This window comes from Cyanistes caeruleus, chromosome 1 (genome assembly GCF_971803275.1).
Source record: "Cyanistes caeruleus chromosome 1, bCyaCae1.hap1.1, whole genome shotgun sequence".
NCBI lineage: Eukaryota > Metazoa > Chordata > Aves > Passeriformes > Paridae > Cyanistes > Cyanistes caeruleus.
Genome location: NC_141701.1, coordinates 8,990,468 through 9,008,566, shown reverse-complemented (window position 1 = coordinate 9,008,566; position 18,099 = coordinate 8,990,468). Strand labels below are relative to the sequence as shown.

Genomic DNA, 18,099 nt, shown 5'->3' with positions numbered 1-18,099 from the left:
GAATAACAAATGAAGCTTCAATCTCCTGCTGTTTGGGTGTCAGGATGTAACTCACAGCTCTGTGCTGCCGAGGGCAGATGATAGCCATGGCATGTACGATGGATCCGCTCAGGAATCACGGCCCCCTGGCTCTCTGCGGAGCAGGAACAGTTCAAGCAACAATCAGCTGCTTTCCTCCACGACCTGGGCAAGACTCCTCACCACTGACCAGGCCTTGGGCTTGTTCTCAGCACACCCAGAGCACACAGGCTCTCCCTGCAGACCAACAGCAACATCAGGTTTCACTGCAGACACTTGCAATTAGACGAAAATAGGCAACTTGCCTGGAACAGCCACCAAAGCACCAGGCGGGCAATTAAGTCATTTTCTCTATACAAGCACCACCTTCATTAAGTGCTTCCAACATGCTGAACTAAAAAAGTCATCTTATTTCCCCACCTCCTTCTCTTTTACCTCTCACAATGAGATAGATTATTCCTCTTTCCTCTCATTTTTGCAAGTGTTTCCAGCATTTCCCTTGCCTCCTCCTGAAGCTCAGCTGCTGTTTTGTCACCATCACTGGAACTGCTTTCAAAGCTGCTGGCTTCTTCCCTAAGCTATTGCTGTCTTTGTCTTACCTCACTCTGAAAAACATGGGCTTTATTGCTTATTTTTTCCTCTTTCTGTCTTTTTGGTTTTTTGTTTTTGTTTTATTTTTTTTAGTCAAGTGGGCTGAAAAATCATTTTTTTCCCCTCTGGACAAGGCAGACATCAGGCAGGTCCATCTGTTCTCCTTACAGGATCAGTGGCAAAGAGACTGCATGGACACCTAAAACTTACATCCCACTCTTCAAAAGAGCTGACAGCTGAAGAAATGACCATATTGCAATTGCTTTTTAAAATAACTGAAGAGATACAGCTAGGTGTTTGTGTTCTGAATACAATAACATTGACTTAGAGGCCTTTCCAATAAGAAAAAGAAATCAAACCAAAACACCACATTCTGGAAATCATTATTTGGCCATCAATGCAGGGAATACACTGACCAGAAAGACCAGCACTGCAGAAAGTTGGTGACCTTGGTTCATGCATTTACACGCTTTGAGAAGGGTGTTCCAGACTTTAGACTGTATGATATTTTAGCACTTGGCACAGTCATCTCAAGGCCAAAAAAGCTGGCTTGTTTTATCCTCATGTCCAGAGTACTTCACAAAGTTATTATCCCCACAAGGCCTTCAACAACGTGATTAGGATGAGACTCACCTCAGTGTTTGTAATGTAGATTTCTAGATCTAAGCCATGGATTGAAGCTCCTCTTACACTCAAGGGGTACCTATTTATTTGGCACAATCACTGGCAATTGGGGTAAATCACTGTCTCACCTACTTCAGGATGAGCTCAAGATCAGCAATGCTGCTGTAGCCAGGGTTTATACCAGAAACTGAGGAGATTGAAATGACATCTTTTTTAGACATTTACAGGGAAGACATCTACATATTTTAAGCATCCCAGCACAATTACTGTAACTGCTACTACTTGTGTTATGTTACATTATGATATTAACAATACAGCTAAGATACAGGTCAATCTCCTTTTCCTGAGTTAATTCATTGCTCATTTGCTTATCTGTTGCTAAATTTAAAAGAAAAAAGAACAAAAACCAAAAAACAAGAAAACAACGATCCCCAAACCAAACATATTCCTGGCTATATCTTGCAGTCCTGCTTAATCACCAGCCAAGAATATACAAAATCATTGATTTAGCCCATGTTTTGCAGCTAAGATACAGTCTACAGCTGTCTTCTAGAAAATTCTCCAAGTTTGGTTTAAAAATGACAAGTGGAAAATTGATAATTTCTTGTGCTAATCCTTTCAGCAGATATCTAATCTGCTATTAGACCTTATGTATAGCCTGAATTTATTTTGCATCCCTTTCCAGTCGCGCTATATCATCATTTATGCAATTAAAAAGCCCTCTGGTTAAACAGAAACTCCGTCTTCGTAGCCTGGAACAAATGCTGATGGAAATCTCAGATTAATGCTAATAAACACATTATCTATTATTCAAGTTGCTGGGAAATTAACTCATGGTAAAGTGAAAACAAGCATTGCCAATGAAGACAGATTTCCATCTGCTCGAAATATCTTTTCTTCACTCATCCTAATGATGTTTTCTTTAGAGTTGCTGTTTCCAGAAAACTATAAAGAATTATTCTATAACAGCAGATTTTTCCCTATGGTGTCCAACAAAATGTTGCTTTGGAGGTGATTATGTCCTCTTTGGTCTCTGGGAGCAATGTTCTTTCTCATCCCATTTGCTGGGGAATGTGGTGACTCAGGCATTCAGCCCTGGCTATGAGCTCAATTGCTACAGAAAGTTGCTGTCCATTCACTGTCACACCAAGAGCTCCCATCTTTAATTTCTTTGCTATCAACACTGGCAGCAAATGGAGCTGCAAACAGGACATGGTATTATCATCTTGATTCTGGGAGCAACAGCTGCAGCTGTGATATAAACCTGTGCATAAAGCAACATGCAGGTCATGGATTATTCTGTGCTCCTAAACCACTTCCTCCTACCACTGAGACCAGGGACAGATAGTAGTTCCATTTGTATCCTTTCTGGGAAGAGAAATCAGTGTCCACCTCCACTTATTCCCTCTTTCTTGAGAGAACAGCTGAGTCACCACAAGGAAGCTGTTACCTCCGCAGGTCATCGATAAATCACCCTTTCCCAACACCATCACCACCCCTGGGCAAAGAGTGATCCAGGGCTGTGACTCACAGGTGTGTGGGCCTGAATCTCAACACCTCTGTGAGCTTCTCCTACAAGGATTGGTTTGTGCAGGGACTCACAAAAAGGAAAAAACCTTTCCCAAAGTCACAGGTGGCCCACTGGAAGGACCTTACCCCTGGATGCCACATTCACTGGCATCAGGGAGCTGTGCAACCAAGCAAGAAACACTAAGGAGGTTAGAACACAAGGTGATTCAGAGATAATTCTTGCACCTAAACTACCTTGCTCCATATGGATAAAGTAATTCTTGATGAGCCCGTACTCTGGGGGAATAGAGGCACATTTTTAATCCTGACATAGGTGAACCCAATGTCAAAATCCAGTAAGTTAAAAAAGAAGGAGTAGAAAAGATAAAAAAACTAAATACAGCTATGTATGAGTGAGAGATGACACATCAGCTCCATCAACCTGCTATTAGCACTTAGGTTGAGGGATTTTAAGTCAGACTCAACTCTGCTGTCCCAGCCACGTAATGTAGGAAAGGCAGAGCTGGATGATCCAGTGATTGGTGCTGTTCTTCAGCAGGGAAATAATGAATGCCACCAAGGAAAAGAGGGGAGATGGGATTGAGTGAGAGACAGGGAGAAAGAGATGGGAAAGTGAGAAGAAGTTGTAGAGCTGAGACTGAATGATTCTTCTGAATGATGAAAAATTGGTGGAAATAGTTACAACATTTGGTTGTGCAAATTAGTTCCAACATCTGTTAAAGGAAAGAAAAAAAAAAAACATTGGGAAATATTTCCTATATTCAATAAACTCTACTGATTAATGAAAGCTATACCTAGCACTTCCCAGTGTCAGTACTCCAAACACAAACAACACTGGTTTGAGTTAGCCTAGAGACACACAACTTCCTCTGTAGCTAAATATGAACATTGCTCTGCAGTGGGCTGACCTGCCCAGCATCTCTGTCTAGATGTTATAGCTCACTTCTGTCTCTGCACACTGAGGACTAAATGGAGTGGGAAGGAAGAAAACTCTCCATGACTCTGGGCTCAGAACTCTGCACGTTATGTGAAACACATTAAACAACAGATCCTGCGAAAAGCAACCAAATATATTTTTCCCCACAATGGATTTCAAATCTTGGAGATGCACAAAACTCAACTGGATACAGCCCCAAGATACTTGACTTGAGTTTGAAGTTAACCTTGCTGTGTGGACTGGACTGCAGACCTCTAAAACCTTCCAAATTAAATGGTTTTATGGTTGCAGTTGTCAACTCCCTCCTACAGGCCAAATATGAGACATGACCTACACCAGAAACGTGCAGAAAGACAGCCCTTGCACAACTTGCCCAGCTTATCTGCACTGGATTTATAACCCAATTAACTGGACTTATGAGGGAGGAAAAAACTCTCTCTCATCTTTGAGGAGCAAGGAGAGAAGGAAAGCCTCCATGCTCGAATAAAGCAGCTCCCAGCATAAAGGAAAGAGGCTGTGACCAGCATGGTGTGAATACTGGCTGGGAATCCTATCTGGGATAGGTTGGTACTCATTTGTTATTCTGCCAGGGGATCTCCATCTCTCCTATTTACCCCACTCCTCAAGCTGTCTTACACTACTGGGAGGTCAAGTGTGTTGTGTGCAAGACCTTGATCCTGGCCTCTGGTACTAGCAGAATATCCATAAAAATAAAAAGATTTTGTATTGAGTCCAGAACAAGCTTGTGGTGCAGCAGCCAAATCCAATTGTTCTTGTGACTGTAATAGATTTACTTTACATTTGCACTGACATGACTAAAAGAGGTTGCTCGCTCAGTATTTCTGCAAAAGCAAGCAAAACACAAACTAGCAGCTGTTAAAGGAATACACCACCACCCAAATACACTCCTTTAAGTCAGGGTATTTGCATGCATCCTGATTTCATACAGTTTTCCAATGACTTTCAGCATTAAGTTCAATTATGCTGGTTTCCTGCTTCAGCTAGTGTATGAAAGTGAGCATGCCCTTGAAAATACTGAGTGGTGCTTACATCTCTGCAAAGTCTCCAATTTTATACAGAAAACTGTAGCACTTAAAAACTGTCTGGGCCCACAAATGGCTCTCGTGATCACCCTCATTCACAGCAGGGCATTCAAATTGACCTTCTACACTTGTTAGAGGCTTTTAAAGGACAATATTCAAGCCACCTTCAAAATGTTTTCTGATCCCTAGAAGACACCTAGAAAACAGTGATGCCTGTTCTTTGATTTTGGGAGGTAATTTTGAGTGATATAGTCAAGAGGAACAATGGCAATGGACAGAAATTCAGGAATAGGAAGAAGGAGGACTGATGCTGGCAACCTCCCAGCACAGCAGCTCCTGTGTCCAGGTAAATACAAAAGACAAAAGGAAATGAGAGTCAATCACAGCCTTAGATTTGAAGCCCAGTACAACAGGTAGTTATGTCTGGGTTTGAATGTGACCTCAAGATCAACTGCAATTACCATCATAAATCAAAAGCAAATTTATGTGAGGGCTCAGGGAGATAAAGCCCAAGGCAAAACAGAATAAAAGGAAGGTGGAAAGTTAAACTCAAGAATCCCAGCTAGAAAAAAACCTTAAAACCACTGAAATGTTATTTTCTTTGGCATAATGACAGGGATGACTGTAGGCTTGTCATGGCTTGGGATACTAAGTAGTAACATATACAAAGCTCTTGAGGAAAGAGAATTAGAATTGAGTCTAATATTAATAAAAGTCTATGTAACAATAAGAATCATATTCCTCTTGCCTTTAAAGGTACAACTCATTTGTCTGAACATGGCTTTTACTGCAGACATTTACCAAAGATCAGCTCTGGCAGTAGACAAGGGAGAGCTGCTCAGTGGAGCTGAAGCTGTGATTTGTCTCCAGGTAAAACAAACTCTTACATCAGGTTGGATGAATTCCACTCTAAAATCTCTTGATTGTATTGACTAAATCTCCACTGACTATAAAGAGAAGCTAAATACCTACTGCACACACAGAACCCTACATGAACATATTTACATTTAGCTGTCCTAATGTGGCTTTGATCCTTGCCCCTCAGGTCAGGCAGAAAGTTTCCCATTCCTCAGGTGTTTTCAGTGCAAATACCTAAATTTGAATTAGTTCCATGAGGTCTCCTTTGTAGTCAGGGAAGGGTTGCAAGTTCTGCAAGATGTGATTAATCTCACCCATTTTACAACTGTCTTCTGAATGAGATTAATTGCACTCCAGAAAGTTCCATTTCCTGTTTTTCTTCAGCAGCTATAAAAGAATTCCAGACAGCTACCTGAGATAATGTGCTAGATGGATGGATCACATTGAGGAATGACCAACACTCAAGCCCTGAGGAAGAGCAAGGCAATGCAGTTTGTGGAAGTAATTTAACACTGAAGACAGTAGTGTATTTGACACTGTAATGTGTGATAGCACCATAATCTGAGAGCAGGAATTGTCATGAGCCAGCCTCTGCCAGATCTCACCTCTGCATCAGGACCTGACAAGGTAATGGAGCAACATCTACAAAAATGAGTGAGACACAATCAGGAGAAACAGCCAAATATCAGCAGCCACACAACTAGGAATGTCTTCACAATTTACACAAGAAGTTTGATAATGAATGATAAAAATCCTCTTCCTCCTGGATTACTATCACAATAATGTATTTTTTTGTTAATATTCCAAGATGTGGGGGTGAAGTGTTGAAACCCCCATGGGAGTTGGATCAGCACAAGAAGTGTTGAAACAAAAAAGGCAAAAGCCACAGCGAAGTTCCATGAACAGGAAGGAGAAAAGATGTAGAATGTAAAATATGTTATTGTACACACACCTAGGGTGAAACCTGTATTATTTCAGTGGGGTAGGATTTCTTGGGCCTTTGTCTAAGTGAAAGATCTTATACTAGGGGCAATGGTTTGAAACTAAGAGCATCAGCTTAGGCAATGAGGGTGATAAAACGCTGGGACAGGTTGCCCAGAGAGGTGGTGGATGCCCCATCCCCAGAAACATTCCAGGCCAGGATGGATGGCTGAAACTGTGGTGCCCACAGCAGCAGGGTTGGACTAGACCTTTAAAGGTCTCTTCCAACTTAAATGATTCTAGGGTTCTATCCAAAAAGAAGTGTTTTTTTGCATAGACCCAGAAGGATAACCTCAAAGTGGTAAGATCTCACATATAAGAATTATGTCTGTTCTATTACTTCAAAGGTGCTCATCCCAGCTCTCTGTCCCTGAGGCCTGCTGGCATGACCAGTGTCCACATCACTGACCTCATTTGCCTCCAGAGCAGGGAACCCCTCTCAGGCTGCTACTGGGATTGGTCCCACATCTGTGGCAGCACCTGCTCTGTGCTCAGTCAGTCACCTCAGAACAAAGCCACCACCCAGCAGTGTCGTGCTATCAGTCAGTGTGTGTCACTGCTTGGGAACATCCCTGGCACAGCTTTGACAATTAGCCAAGACATGGCTAATGACTGCTCTGGGTGTGAGCAAAGCTGCTGTCATAGCTGCAGAGCAAGGCTGGTCCTGGGCTGCATCTGGTGCCAGGGCACAGAAGGTGTCTGAGGTGTGATCAGGGAGCCTCAGCTGTGTGCATTGAAATTCTCCCAGCACATCTCACAGGAGCAACAGTGTTAGCAAAGGTAGAAGAGCAAATTCCAGTTCGTGTAATTACCTTGCTAAACTAATTCCCCTGCAATTTCAATCAGCTGCTCTTGACATTCCCTCCTCAGGGTGTAATCCCTCCTCATAAGCACTCTGAACCTGCATGGAGAGGCAAGAGGGGAGCAAAGATAAGCAGAGCTGATGCTGCACTGCTGAGAACTGGTGGGCAGCTCCCCACCAGGCACTTTGGGGATCTCACTATCACTCCCTCAACAGCTGCACTTGCTTCTCCTCCATCCCCACTGAAAGCAGAAAATTTTACACTCTGAATTTGCAGTGTATGGAGGGATGTCCTGTAAAGAGTCTGCTGGTGTAAGATTAACATATCTGTCATTGACCTAAAGTTAGGTATAGCCCAACTCTAATGGCTCCTATGAAACATAGAAGAACCAGGACCTGGATGGTTTGGGATATTTAGGCTTTCAGCATTGCTTTATCTCTATTCCAATGGTGGATGGCACCAGGAACCATTAATTATTTTGTTGTCTGACATACACACCATGTCAAAAGCATGAAAATCTGAGATGGAGAGATAATTATTAAATGCACATCACAGAACTAAATAGATAAACATGGCCTGAAACTCAGGTTTCAACAAAAAGAAATGAGGAAATATTTGCAGTTTTGACACAGGTGCAATATCTCATAAAATCTTTGGTTTAGTATTAATTCAGATGACTGGGAGAAACAATATAACATGAAAAATTAGATCCAGAGCTATAAATAAACACCTAACAAATAACATTGTATTAACCAGGAAGCAGGGAAGTTGTTATTTAGTGAAATGCTGAATGGTATCTGTTAGTTCTAGCCTAAGAGTTTCCTTAATGATCTCGAAATTGAATGTTAGCAAAATTGTGAGGTACTAACCTAGAAGGTGATCAAAACACTAGTGAGGACAGAATAAAGTAAACATAAAAGCATTTGAGATTAAAAAAAAACACCACTGGAGAGTCAACAGGAAAATCACACAACCCTTTGGGTTGCCAAAGGAATGAAAAGTACATTCATGCAGCTTGTAGCCACAGCTCTGAAAACACAGTGACACGAGAGATCCAAGTATCCATGAAATTAACAAGGTGTGGAAAGTCAAAGGAAGTAAAAGACAACAGCAACTCAGAGAGGATGAGGATTCCTCCTCTATCACTGCCACACAATGGATCTCTGCAGCTCCAGCACCATGCAACAACTGAGAGAAATTAAAGCAAGGAAGACTTTGGCAAGAATAGTCATGAGGGAGAGGGGAATGAGAGCAAATGCCATCTCAAGAGACACCAGATGTGTCTCATGTCAGGGTCTCAGCATCTCTCCAGACTGAGAATTAGACTACAACCAGAGGTGGTTATTCAGCTATGAAAAGGCTGGAGATGTGTGATGGATCCTCTGAAGAACTTGAGCTCAGAAGGATCCCACCAGGCCTGAGTAGAGCAACGAGCTGGTTGTACAGAGGAAGATGATGATACCTCATGCTGCTTTACACCAAATCCCAGTCACACTCCTGTGCTTTGGATTACCTCAGTGTCACCTTGGATAGGTTCCTCCTGACTTCAGCAGGACCTTCCAAGTTAAAGACACGTTTATGCAATTTTCTCACTTAAGACTGGGGAAGGCAATTTACAGATTTCCAGACTGGAAGTTCTCCAAAAGTGCCTTTTTCCAAGTAGGTTACCAAAACCTAAATATCCTGGGGCATGTCCCTCTCTCCACAGAAAATGCTGAGTTTCCCAGCTGCCATCCTAAGGCAGCATACACTTAACAGCTCTTGTGGAGCTTATTCCCTGCAAAGCTATTAATATTTAAGTTATCCCATTTAATACAGTATCTGCCAGAAGCAATAGCAGATGCATGGCTCCATTCTTTCTGTTAAGTTTTGTGCACAAGAGAGTATGGCATTCTTAAATACAAAAAGGGAATATAATGTTATTAAATATAAGAATAAACATTATCATTTATTTATACCATGCAAGGCTGATCGTGGTAGTACCCAGACACCTGGCTGTGTCTAAGGTCACCAGTCTTTTATGTTGGTAAACAAAATAAAAATTATCTTTATGCTCACTTGATTAATTTTGATCAGAAAGTTTCTTCCAGGTATTAAGTCAAATTCCTCAAGTTCAGATCTTATCCTTGAATATTCATGCTATTGTCTGACCTTCCACATGCACCTCAATGCCACACAGGACTTTCTGACAGTCAAGGGATACAGAATTATGTTCTACGTACATGCACAGGTTTGTATGTTGGGTAAGCTATAAATAAAAATGATTCAATCAAGTGTTATTTGAAGATGAGGGCTACCAAAAAAAAGAAATATGCTGGTTGAGTGGATTCTGAGGTGATCTTTGTGAGAAGTATCTTTTCCCCAGTAGAAGGCTGGAGAACCTTCATATTTACCTGCACACACAAAATCACACTGTGATATATGACTGGAATTATATGTATGTGTTATTTTTTTTAATCCAGCTGTTAAGACACATAGTCTTTAGTTATTATTTTATCCATTAAATTTGTTATGAGTGTTCCTACATTTTCCAGCAAAATGAGCAAAACAAGCGTAGGAAGCCTCTCCCTGCTCATTTTTGTACCATTTCCCAAATGTCCCCTTCAGATTAAAACAAGAAGTAAAGTTCAGGTGTCCTCTTCACCCAGCAGCTGTCCCAGGAGTGCACAGACCCTGCTGTGGCCCGTCATCATCCACTGTTTGCAACAAGGAAAAACAGAGGCATGTGAAGAGGCTGGGATGGCTTTGATGGAGAGAGGTACCTCTGACCAGCGTGCACGCTGGAGATACTGAGATAAATCTAGGCCTGGGCTTTCCCACTGACAGTGTCTCCAGGACTGCTGGGGTGGTACTGAGATGCTGCTGCTCCTCACACCAGGTCCCTCAAAAGAGAAGAAAAACATGATTTGCTGGCTGTTGTGGTGGCTTAGCTATATCACTGCTTGTCAATCTGATTAAATTTGGGATGGTTCCGTTTTGTGGACCTGACACCAGGGACTATGACTTCTGTTTGAGGGGCTGAGCTGGCAGCACTGCAGCTGGCAGCTGCTGAGCGTTTGCTGGCACTGTCCGCGCTGTTTCCCCCCAGCATGCCGGGCTCTCCCGCGGGCACCGCTCACCACCGCGGATTCCGACGCCCATCAGATGAGGCTGGGCTGCAGCAGGATGCTCAGGGACCTGCAGCCCCAGGGGGACACTGAGGCACACCCTGTGCACCGTGCAGGCCTGTGCCTGCAGCTCCCACGAACCACGGAGCAGGCATGAGCTTCACCAAAACTTGGCAAATGGCAGTGTAGTCAAGGCAACGTGGAATGCAGGCAAACCAAGCCCAGCTGGGGGTACCCACTGTGGAGTGGGTCTTGCTCTCAGCACTGGTGCCCAAGCACAAAGAGTTGAGGATGCAGGTGAACACTTGTTCCCACCAAAGGGCCTGGTCTGTAATTGCAAAGGAAGTTTGGATGCTTAAACAAGCACTGGGCACCTGTGAGCTGGGGATCACCAGCCACACATTACCCAGGCAGTGGCTTCCCCACGCTGTGCTGCCCCTTCTCATTCCCCCCAGCAAATCCCAGCTTTCTTCTGTCATGCCAGCTGATCCCAGCAGCTGAGCTACAGTCACATCCCCCCAAAGCACACACCATCCCAGGGCAGCTCCACAAGCCTCCGCGGAGCTGCAAGAGCAGAGGTGTGTGGTAAGGTCTCCAATGACTAAGACTTCATTAGTTTTTACAAAGTATGCTGCAGAATATTTATCCATGCATTATGATGAATTAGCATAAATAATTAAAGCAGAACCCATATTGGCACACACATAAGCAAAGGGCACTCGCTAATGGACCAGGCTCGCTCTGCTGCTCTAGGGACTCACTTAGATACAAGTCCATGCCAAACAAGCCAAGAAAGGATTCACATTTGTCCCTCTTTTTACCCCAAACCTTCTCCCATCTCCCTCCAGGTGGCTCACAGAGACAGGGGAGCGAGCACATCTTATGGAGCACCTCCTAAAGGGCAAAGAGGAAAATAAGGAAAAGCCTCCAGACCTCCAACTTATTCCCCAAATCCCATGACACTCTTTTCTGCAAGCAACCCACCTACAATCAGTCATGCAAGAGGTGCTTCCCAGAAATGCTGCTGATTTGATAGATCACATGACTCTGCCTCCTCTTTTTATTCCAGGTATTAAGCAGTACTGAAAGAAGATTGCATGGCAAATAGAGAAGGGTTCTCTAATGTTCCCCATGGCTTCACCCTCGCATCAGCAGGTACACCATGGTGATCTACACCAGCAGACTGCAGGTGATATTGCACACTTCCCCAAAAAGAAATATCTAATCACAAACCTTTTCCTAGTATTATTTTTCCATGAAAGTAAAAGCTGTAGTTGTCTCAGAAGATGATATGAAAATATCTCCTAGTTACCTCTCCTTCATCCTCTCTTTAAGTCAGGTTAAAAATTTTCCACAAATTGTAATTCCAAACAATCTGTATTATGTTATCTTTCTGGACTCTGTCCTTTATCCACCAAACATTTTGTGCTTAAAACTAAAAAAAACTGGAAAAATAAAAATCTTGTTTCAGGTTTTTCATTCTGCTCATTAATGCTTCTGTGCATAAATAAAGCATTTGGTAGCTTGTGGAAGCAGACAGGTCTTGAGTCTGTCTCCCTGGCCACAGCACACATCCCACCAGGCACAACTGCAGGGGTTTCCTACAAGATATTGTACTGCCTAACACAAAGGGAAATACAGAATATCATAGGAACATCAGCTGTAGCTACAGTGACATGAGCTCAGAAAAGAGCAGGGGTAGGCTGTAGCCTGACCTGCAACCCCCAAGAGACATTTCCAAATGAAACATCTCAAAAAATACCTCAAAATCTCATGGTTATTTTATTTTATTTTATTTTATTTTATTTTATTTTATTTTATTTTATTTTATTTTATTTTATTTTATTTTATTTTATTTTATTTTATTTTATTTTATTTTATTTTATTTTATTTTATTTTATTTTTATACTGAAAAATTTCAGCTAGAGTTTAGCTTTATAGACATGAATTTTTTCATAGGAAAAACAGTTTTCTCTTACCAAGGAAGACCACTAAGACATTGCCATATTGCCAAGAACGCCATGAACCCTAGTGACCCAAAAAAGGGGAACATCATGGGTGATAGATAAATCTTTTGTCTAGTAGAGCTGTCTGAGAACAAATGTTTTCAGATGGTGAAGAAAACAGAGCCAGCCTCTTTAGGGACCAAATCCCAAGGATAGGCTTGGACAAACTCACTTGTGCAGAATGAAGGAAGAATCACAAGGAAAGTATCTCACATCACTTTCTCTTAATTACTACCAGTGAAAGCTGAATGCTAAAATTGCCATCAGGAATTACTCCCTTTCTGAACTGCATCTCTGTCCCTAGGGCTCAGCAGAGCCTGATCCCATTTATGAGTTCTCCTTGAATTACTTCATTAGACTGAAGCATTTCAGAGCACCCAACACCAGCTGAAGCGAGGGTTTACGAGAGGCAGCGCTCGAGCCTCATTTATGTGCACATGGCAGCAGAGAGATCCACACAGGATCGTGACCCCTCTGCAGCCATATGTGCATCTCTGCATGATTTAATGAGGTCCCATCTGTACCACCCTTTCAAAAGTTGTGGCATCCAAAGCTTTCACAAAAACCTTGTCAAAGCCCCTTCCTGCCCCTCACACAACACTCTCAGCATGTCTTGAAAAGTTGCAACCCACTTTCATCAGCAGCTACCTGCCTGCCAAACCCTGGGATATACACAATATTGGGGTGCTTTGCATCATCTCTTTGTTAAACATCTCTGAATGCTTGTATCCATAAGGAATTCATCACATCCAGCCGTGCTGCAATCCCTTTTGGCCCTCAGCTGTTTATTCTTTAGTTATTTGTATTTGACAGCAACAATCTTACTGCTTAATTTTGGGTGCAAGGCACTTACTGCAAAGTTACTCAGAAAATGAAACAAAGCGTAACATGCCATTAAGATAACATAAATGGGACTTTCCTTGAAAATTAAAACAGGATCAGATTTGTAGATTTTATGGGAAGGCAGCCTCTCACCTTCCCAAGGAAAAGCGTAAGCTGTTCTAGTGTGAAAAGAAGCACTGGCAGACTACTGGGATGGAACTACACCATGTCACAGCAGCACCTCCAAATGAGAGAGACTCCTCTAAAGAAAAAAAATGTTAAAAGACAATTCATTTGAAAGTAAGAATAAAGACTTCGGGTATCAACTTAGATGCTGCTTCCCCACAGCTCCTGCCCTCGAGCAGGTCTTCCTTCTCCAGTGGCACGAACAAGCTCTGAAGCCTGTCAGCCAGATCTCAGCACACTCTTCCATCACTCTCAGCAGATTCCTTTTGTAGGGTTGGATCCTGCAGTGAGGTAAGACCCCACTGCCTCAACTGAGTTCAGAGGGAGCTGAGACTGAACAGGAACTCACTGGGGCCAACTTGGACAGCAAGATCCTCTGGATGTCTTGGGAAGAGATGGAGCGTCTATGCTTGGGTGACAGACTTGTGTGTTTTACTTCCTTTAAGGATAAAGACTTCTAGAAGTGTTTTGTTTCATTTTCATTAATATTGAATTTGGCACTAATGGTTTTCACAAGACTGTCACTGACTTTTGTGAGTCAGACTGACATTTCAGTTTTGCAGGAGTGAGTAGTCATCTAAGAGAAGCTGACCACACAGTGTCAGGTTCACTCCTAAGAAGGATCAAACCTTACCAACGTCATAATTTTTTCCCATTCTGTGAACCCGTATTGCATAAGTATCTTACGGTCAAGCACACATCTAGAGAGTTATCTAAAATGAATGCTGTAAGTTGGAAATTCTTATACCACTGCAAATAACTGTGAATCTCTCAGCCCACCTGAGCCTGACACATCCACTATCCTATTGCTTATATCCAGACATGAGCCTGGACACAGATTTGACCCAGCTGGCACAGAGGGGTGAGAGCTGCTTGGACTGCTCTGCTGTGCGCTAAAGCCTCACTGATGTGTGTGGGCTGGCCAGGGCAGGATGAAAGGGGTGCCCCTCTGTCCAGTCCTGACTCTCTCCCAGCCAGAAGCAGCATTATGCAATACTGAACACAACAGCAAGCTCCAGACCAAAGAGTTTTCCCAGCAAAACACACTTCAAATGTCGCTCCCTGCTAGCGTGAGTTTTCCTATGGCAAACAAAGGTGAAAGAACCAAAAAAGTGTCACGGCATCCTGTTTCCACTGTTTCAGATTTTAAGCTGGAAAACAGGACCTGAGTCCCAAGATGTACTTTATGAACAAACCCTGAAAAGAGGAGAGCAGCAATGAATGAGTGCACTCTTGTAGTGAAGGCTCCCTTTTAATTTTTGCTCAGGGCTAAATCACTGCGAACATCCATAAAAACGTACCTGAAGGTAAAATCACAGCTCTGCATTCAAGTTGTTTATTTGCAGGTGCAAGGACTATGCCAATGATCGGGACTTCCTGAGATCCAGCTCCAGGCTCACAACCCATGCAGCCTAGAGAGCCTTGTTTGTCTTTGGCAAACAAACTAATTTCAAAAATCACTGCTTAAATCCTGTCACACAGAGCTCTGCACACCTTATAATGCCAAAGAAAAACAGTAGCACTGTGATCACTGATAAACCCCTAGGTTTCCAAACACATCCACAACACTAAAACATACATTTATTCTAATAGGACTCTGCCAACTCTGTTCTCAGAATGATCTTTTCAATACTCTTTATGAAAACTTAAGGCACCAGAATTTTTAGGAATGCAAACCAGTTGTCATTCTCTTGACTCGTCACCTATGGGCCATAAAACGAGTTTATTTCCTCTCGGTTCACCTGTGGTCAGTGTAACTTTCTGGTTGACAGCGCTGCAGTGCTCGGGTTTCATGCACTGCGGGGTGATGCTTATCGGACCCAAAGCCGATGGTTTTCATTTGACGCTTTTAGCTACGGAAGGAATCGGTTCACTCGCGGTCTGTAAGAGCGAGCTGAACCTCAGGCTCCGGGTTGAGCTGAACTGGCCGCGTTCCCCTGAAGCACTTCGAGCCTTAAAACCGCTCAGAGCTTGGTTTTTCTGGCATCCCTCTTCCAGTGCCTCAGACACACAGGCTCGGGGAATGCCGCTCCAAGGCAACGTGGAGGTGCGGGTAAGACAGAAACTGAGTTAAAAGCAGCTGCTCCTTTTGGAAAACCCGACGACATAAGAGAAATAAAAAGCGGCTCAGCAGCACAGCCCGCATCAGACCCTCGCTTCCCACACAGCCGGCGCCGGAGCGAGCCCCCGGAGCCTTACACCGGGAATGATAAAGCAAAACGCCGGCTCCGAGCGCAGCCCCCCGGGGCAGCCCCGCTCCGCGCTCCGCGTACTCACACGAAGGCGTGATAGAGCAGCGCCCAGCCGCGGGGTCGTTCCAGGGCGTCGTAGATCAAAGTTTGGATGCGGCGGTACCTGGCGTGGTTCCGCTTCACCGGGCGGCTCAAGGGGGTCTTCGCCAGCAGCCCCAGTCCCGGCGGGCTCCGCTTGCCGCCCTCCTCCTTCCCGCCGCCCTCCAGCAGCAGCGTCCCGTCGCGGTCGCCGCCGGTGCCCAGGGCCAGCGAGCCCTGCTCGGGGTCGCCGCCGGCCGCCGCTCGCCGCCCCGCCGCCGCCGCCGCCCCGCCGGCCGCGCTACCGCCCGCCGCTCCGCGCCGCGCCTTCAGCCCCATGGTCGCCGGCGGGCCCCGGAGGCGAGCTGCAGATCGGCGGCGGCAGCCCCGGGAGCCCCAGGGCCATGATCCGAGCTCCCCGCCCCTCCCCCCAAAATGACTTCTCTATATATTTATATATATATATTCATCTGTGAATGTATGTGTGTGTATATATATATATAGATATATATCTGTATCTCTATGGAGGGAGGGGGTAAGCAGCGGTGGGCAGGGGGAGGCGGTCACATCCCCGTCAGGTCACCCCCGCCGGCGGGCAGCGGGCGGGCAGGAGCGCGGCGCGCACCTGGGCCGGCGCGAGGGAGGGGAATCATCGCCGAGTTTATTTACCAGCCCGATGCCCGAGCCCCTTCCTTCCCCCCCAACCCCCCCCCCGCCTCCTCTTCCTCCTCCTCCTCCCAGCTCCTGCCTCCCCCCAGCCCTCACGTTAGGGAGTGGCCCATTGTATGCAGCCAGCAAATAGCCGGGCTCCCGCCCCCCGCTCCCCCAGCCCCGGCTGTCGAGTCATCCACGGTGTGGGGGACACCGGCCCCGGCCCCCCCGCCGCGGCACTGCCCCCCCTGTGCCCCCGGGCCCCGCTCGCCACCCCCCGGCAGCCGCCGCTGGGGCCGCCGGCGCCGAGCGGGGAGATCCCGGCGGAACGGGAGACCCCGCTCGGCTCCCGGGGATCCCCCTGCAGCATCACAGCCCCCCTCCCCCGCTGCGGCTGGAGGGAGGGAGAGGAGGGGAGGGCATTCCCGGCCCCCGGCGGGGGGCTGCTTCCACCGCCGAAGCAGGAAGGAGCGGAGGAGGGGGATGAAGGATGCCGGCAGAGGCGGCTGCAGGCGCTGGCTGCCGCTGCGGATCGCTCGGAACCGAGCCGGAGCCTCGCCCGCCGACCGGGGCTGGGGGCAGCGCGGCCGGGCAGCCCCAGCCCCGCCGGGGAGCGCCTTTTTGTGCGGGTCTCTGCTGGGAGATGCTGCTTCTGTCCCCTCCCGGCTGGCTCCTGCAGGGAGCGGCGCCGGTGCCCGCTGCAGACCCGAGGGGTTCGCCCCGGCCCCGGGACCCAGGAGCTCCCCTCTCCTCTCTGCCCTGTGAGCCCTGCTCCAGGCTTCCGACATAAAACCTGACGAGATGTGCTCAACACCCCCGGACCCTTTTCCTTTCAGTATCTTGGCTGTAAGGAAGAAGGGAAGAGACAAGCTTTTGTGTGGTTTACACTTTTGGTGCCCTCGGATTTCTTCCACACCACACTAGAAGCATCACCTCTGAGCGCTGCTCTGGTGTAAAAACCTGCCTTCAAGGCTGAGCATTCGCATAGCCACACCTTGGGAAGATAGAAAGGGTCTAAAAACAAAATTAAACGCAATAAAATCAAATAAATTATAAAATAAAATGTACTATAAAATCATAAATAAAATAAAATAAAATAAAATAAAATAAAATAAAATAAAATAAAATAAAATAAAAATAAAATAAAATAAAATAAAATAAAATAATAATAAAATAAAATAAAATAAAATAAAATAAAATAAAATAAAATAAAATAAAATAAAATAAAATAAAATAAAATAAAATAAAATAAAATAAAATAAAATAAAATAAAATAAAATATTTCAAAGCCTTACAGGTTGCTGGTTGTTTTCATGGGAGGTTCTCCTCCTCCAGATGGGCGAGTTTTCCTGGTATCTCCTGAAGAGATGCCAAAACACCCAAGAGCCCTTCCAGACTCAGAAGCAGATTTGCCACCTACTCTATCTGCTCCCGTTCCATTCCTGAGGTATTTATGATCTGAGCAGTTCTTCCCGTGTTTCACACACCAGGAAGGACAAAAGATGCAAAGGGAGCTGCTGGAGGTAGTTTCTGGACCCACCACAGGCCATACTATTTTAGACCAGACAATCCCAGGTCACTCAAAAACCACACTTCTGTCATTGCAGAGCTGGGTGAAACAAAGGCTGCTTTCCCTCCCATATTTCACCATCAGAGGGTTTAAAATGAGCAA

The 18,099-nt window shown here is 45.1% G+C and overlaps 1 protein-coding gene across 2 annotated transcripts in view; it reads right to left on the bottom strand.

Moving 5' to 3' along the window:
* The window catches only part of KCNQ3 (potassium voltage-gated channel subfamily Q member 3), a 190,552-nt gene extending 174,422 nt beyond the window's left edge, over positions 1-16,130 (bottom strand). For both annotated transcript variants that reach the window (XM_023921410.2, XM_086878746.1), the window contains exon 1: positions 15,784-16,130. In XM_023921410.2, coding sequence (XP_023777178.2) covers positions 15,784-16,115 — 332 coding nt within the window. In that variant the 5' untranslated portion in view covers positions 16,116-16,130. The remainder of the gene's footprint in view (positions 1-15,783) is intronic.
* Between the last annotated feature and the right edge of the window lie 1,969 nt (positions 16,131-18,099).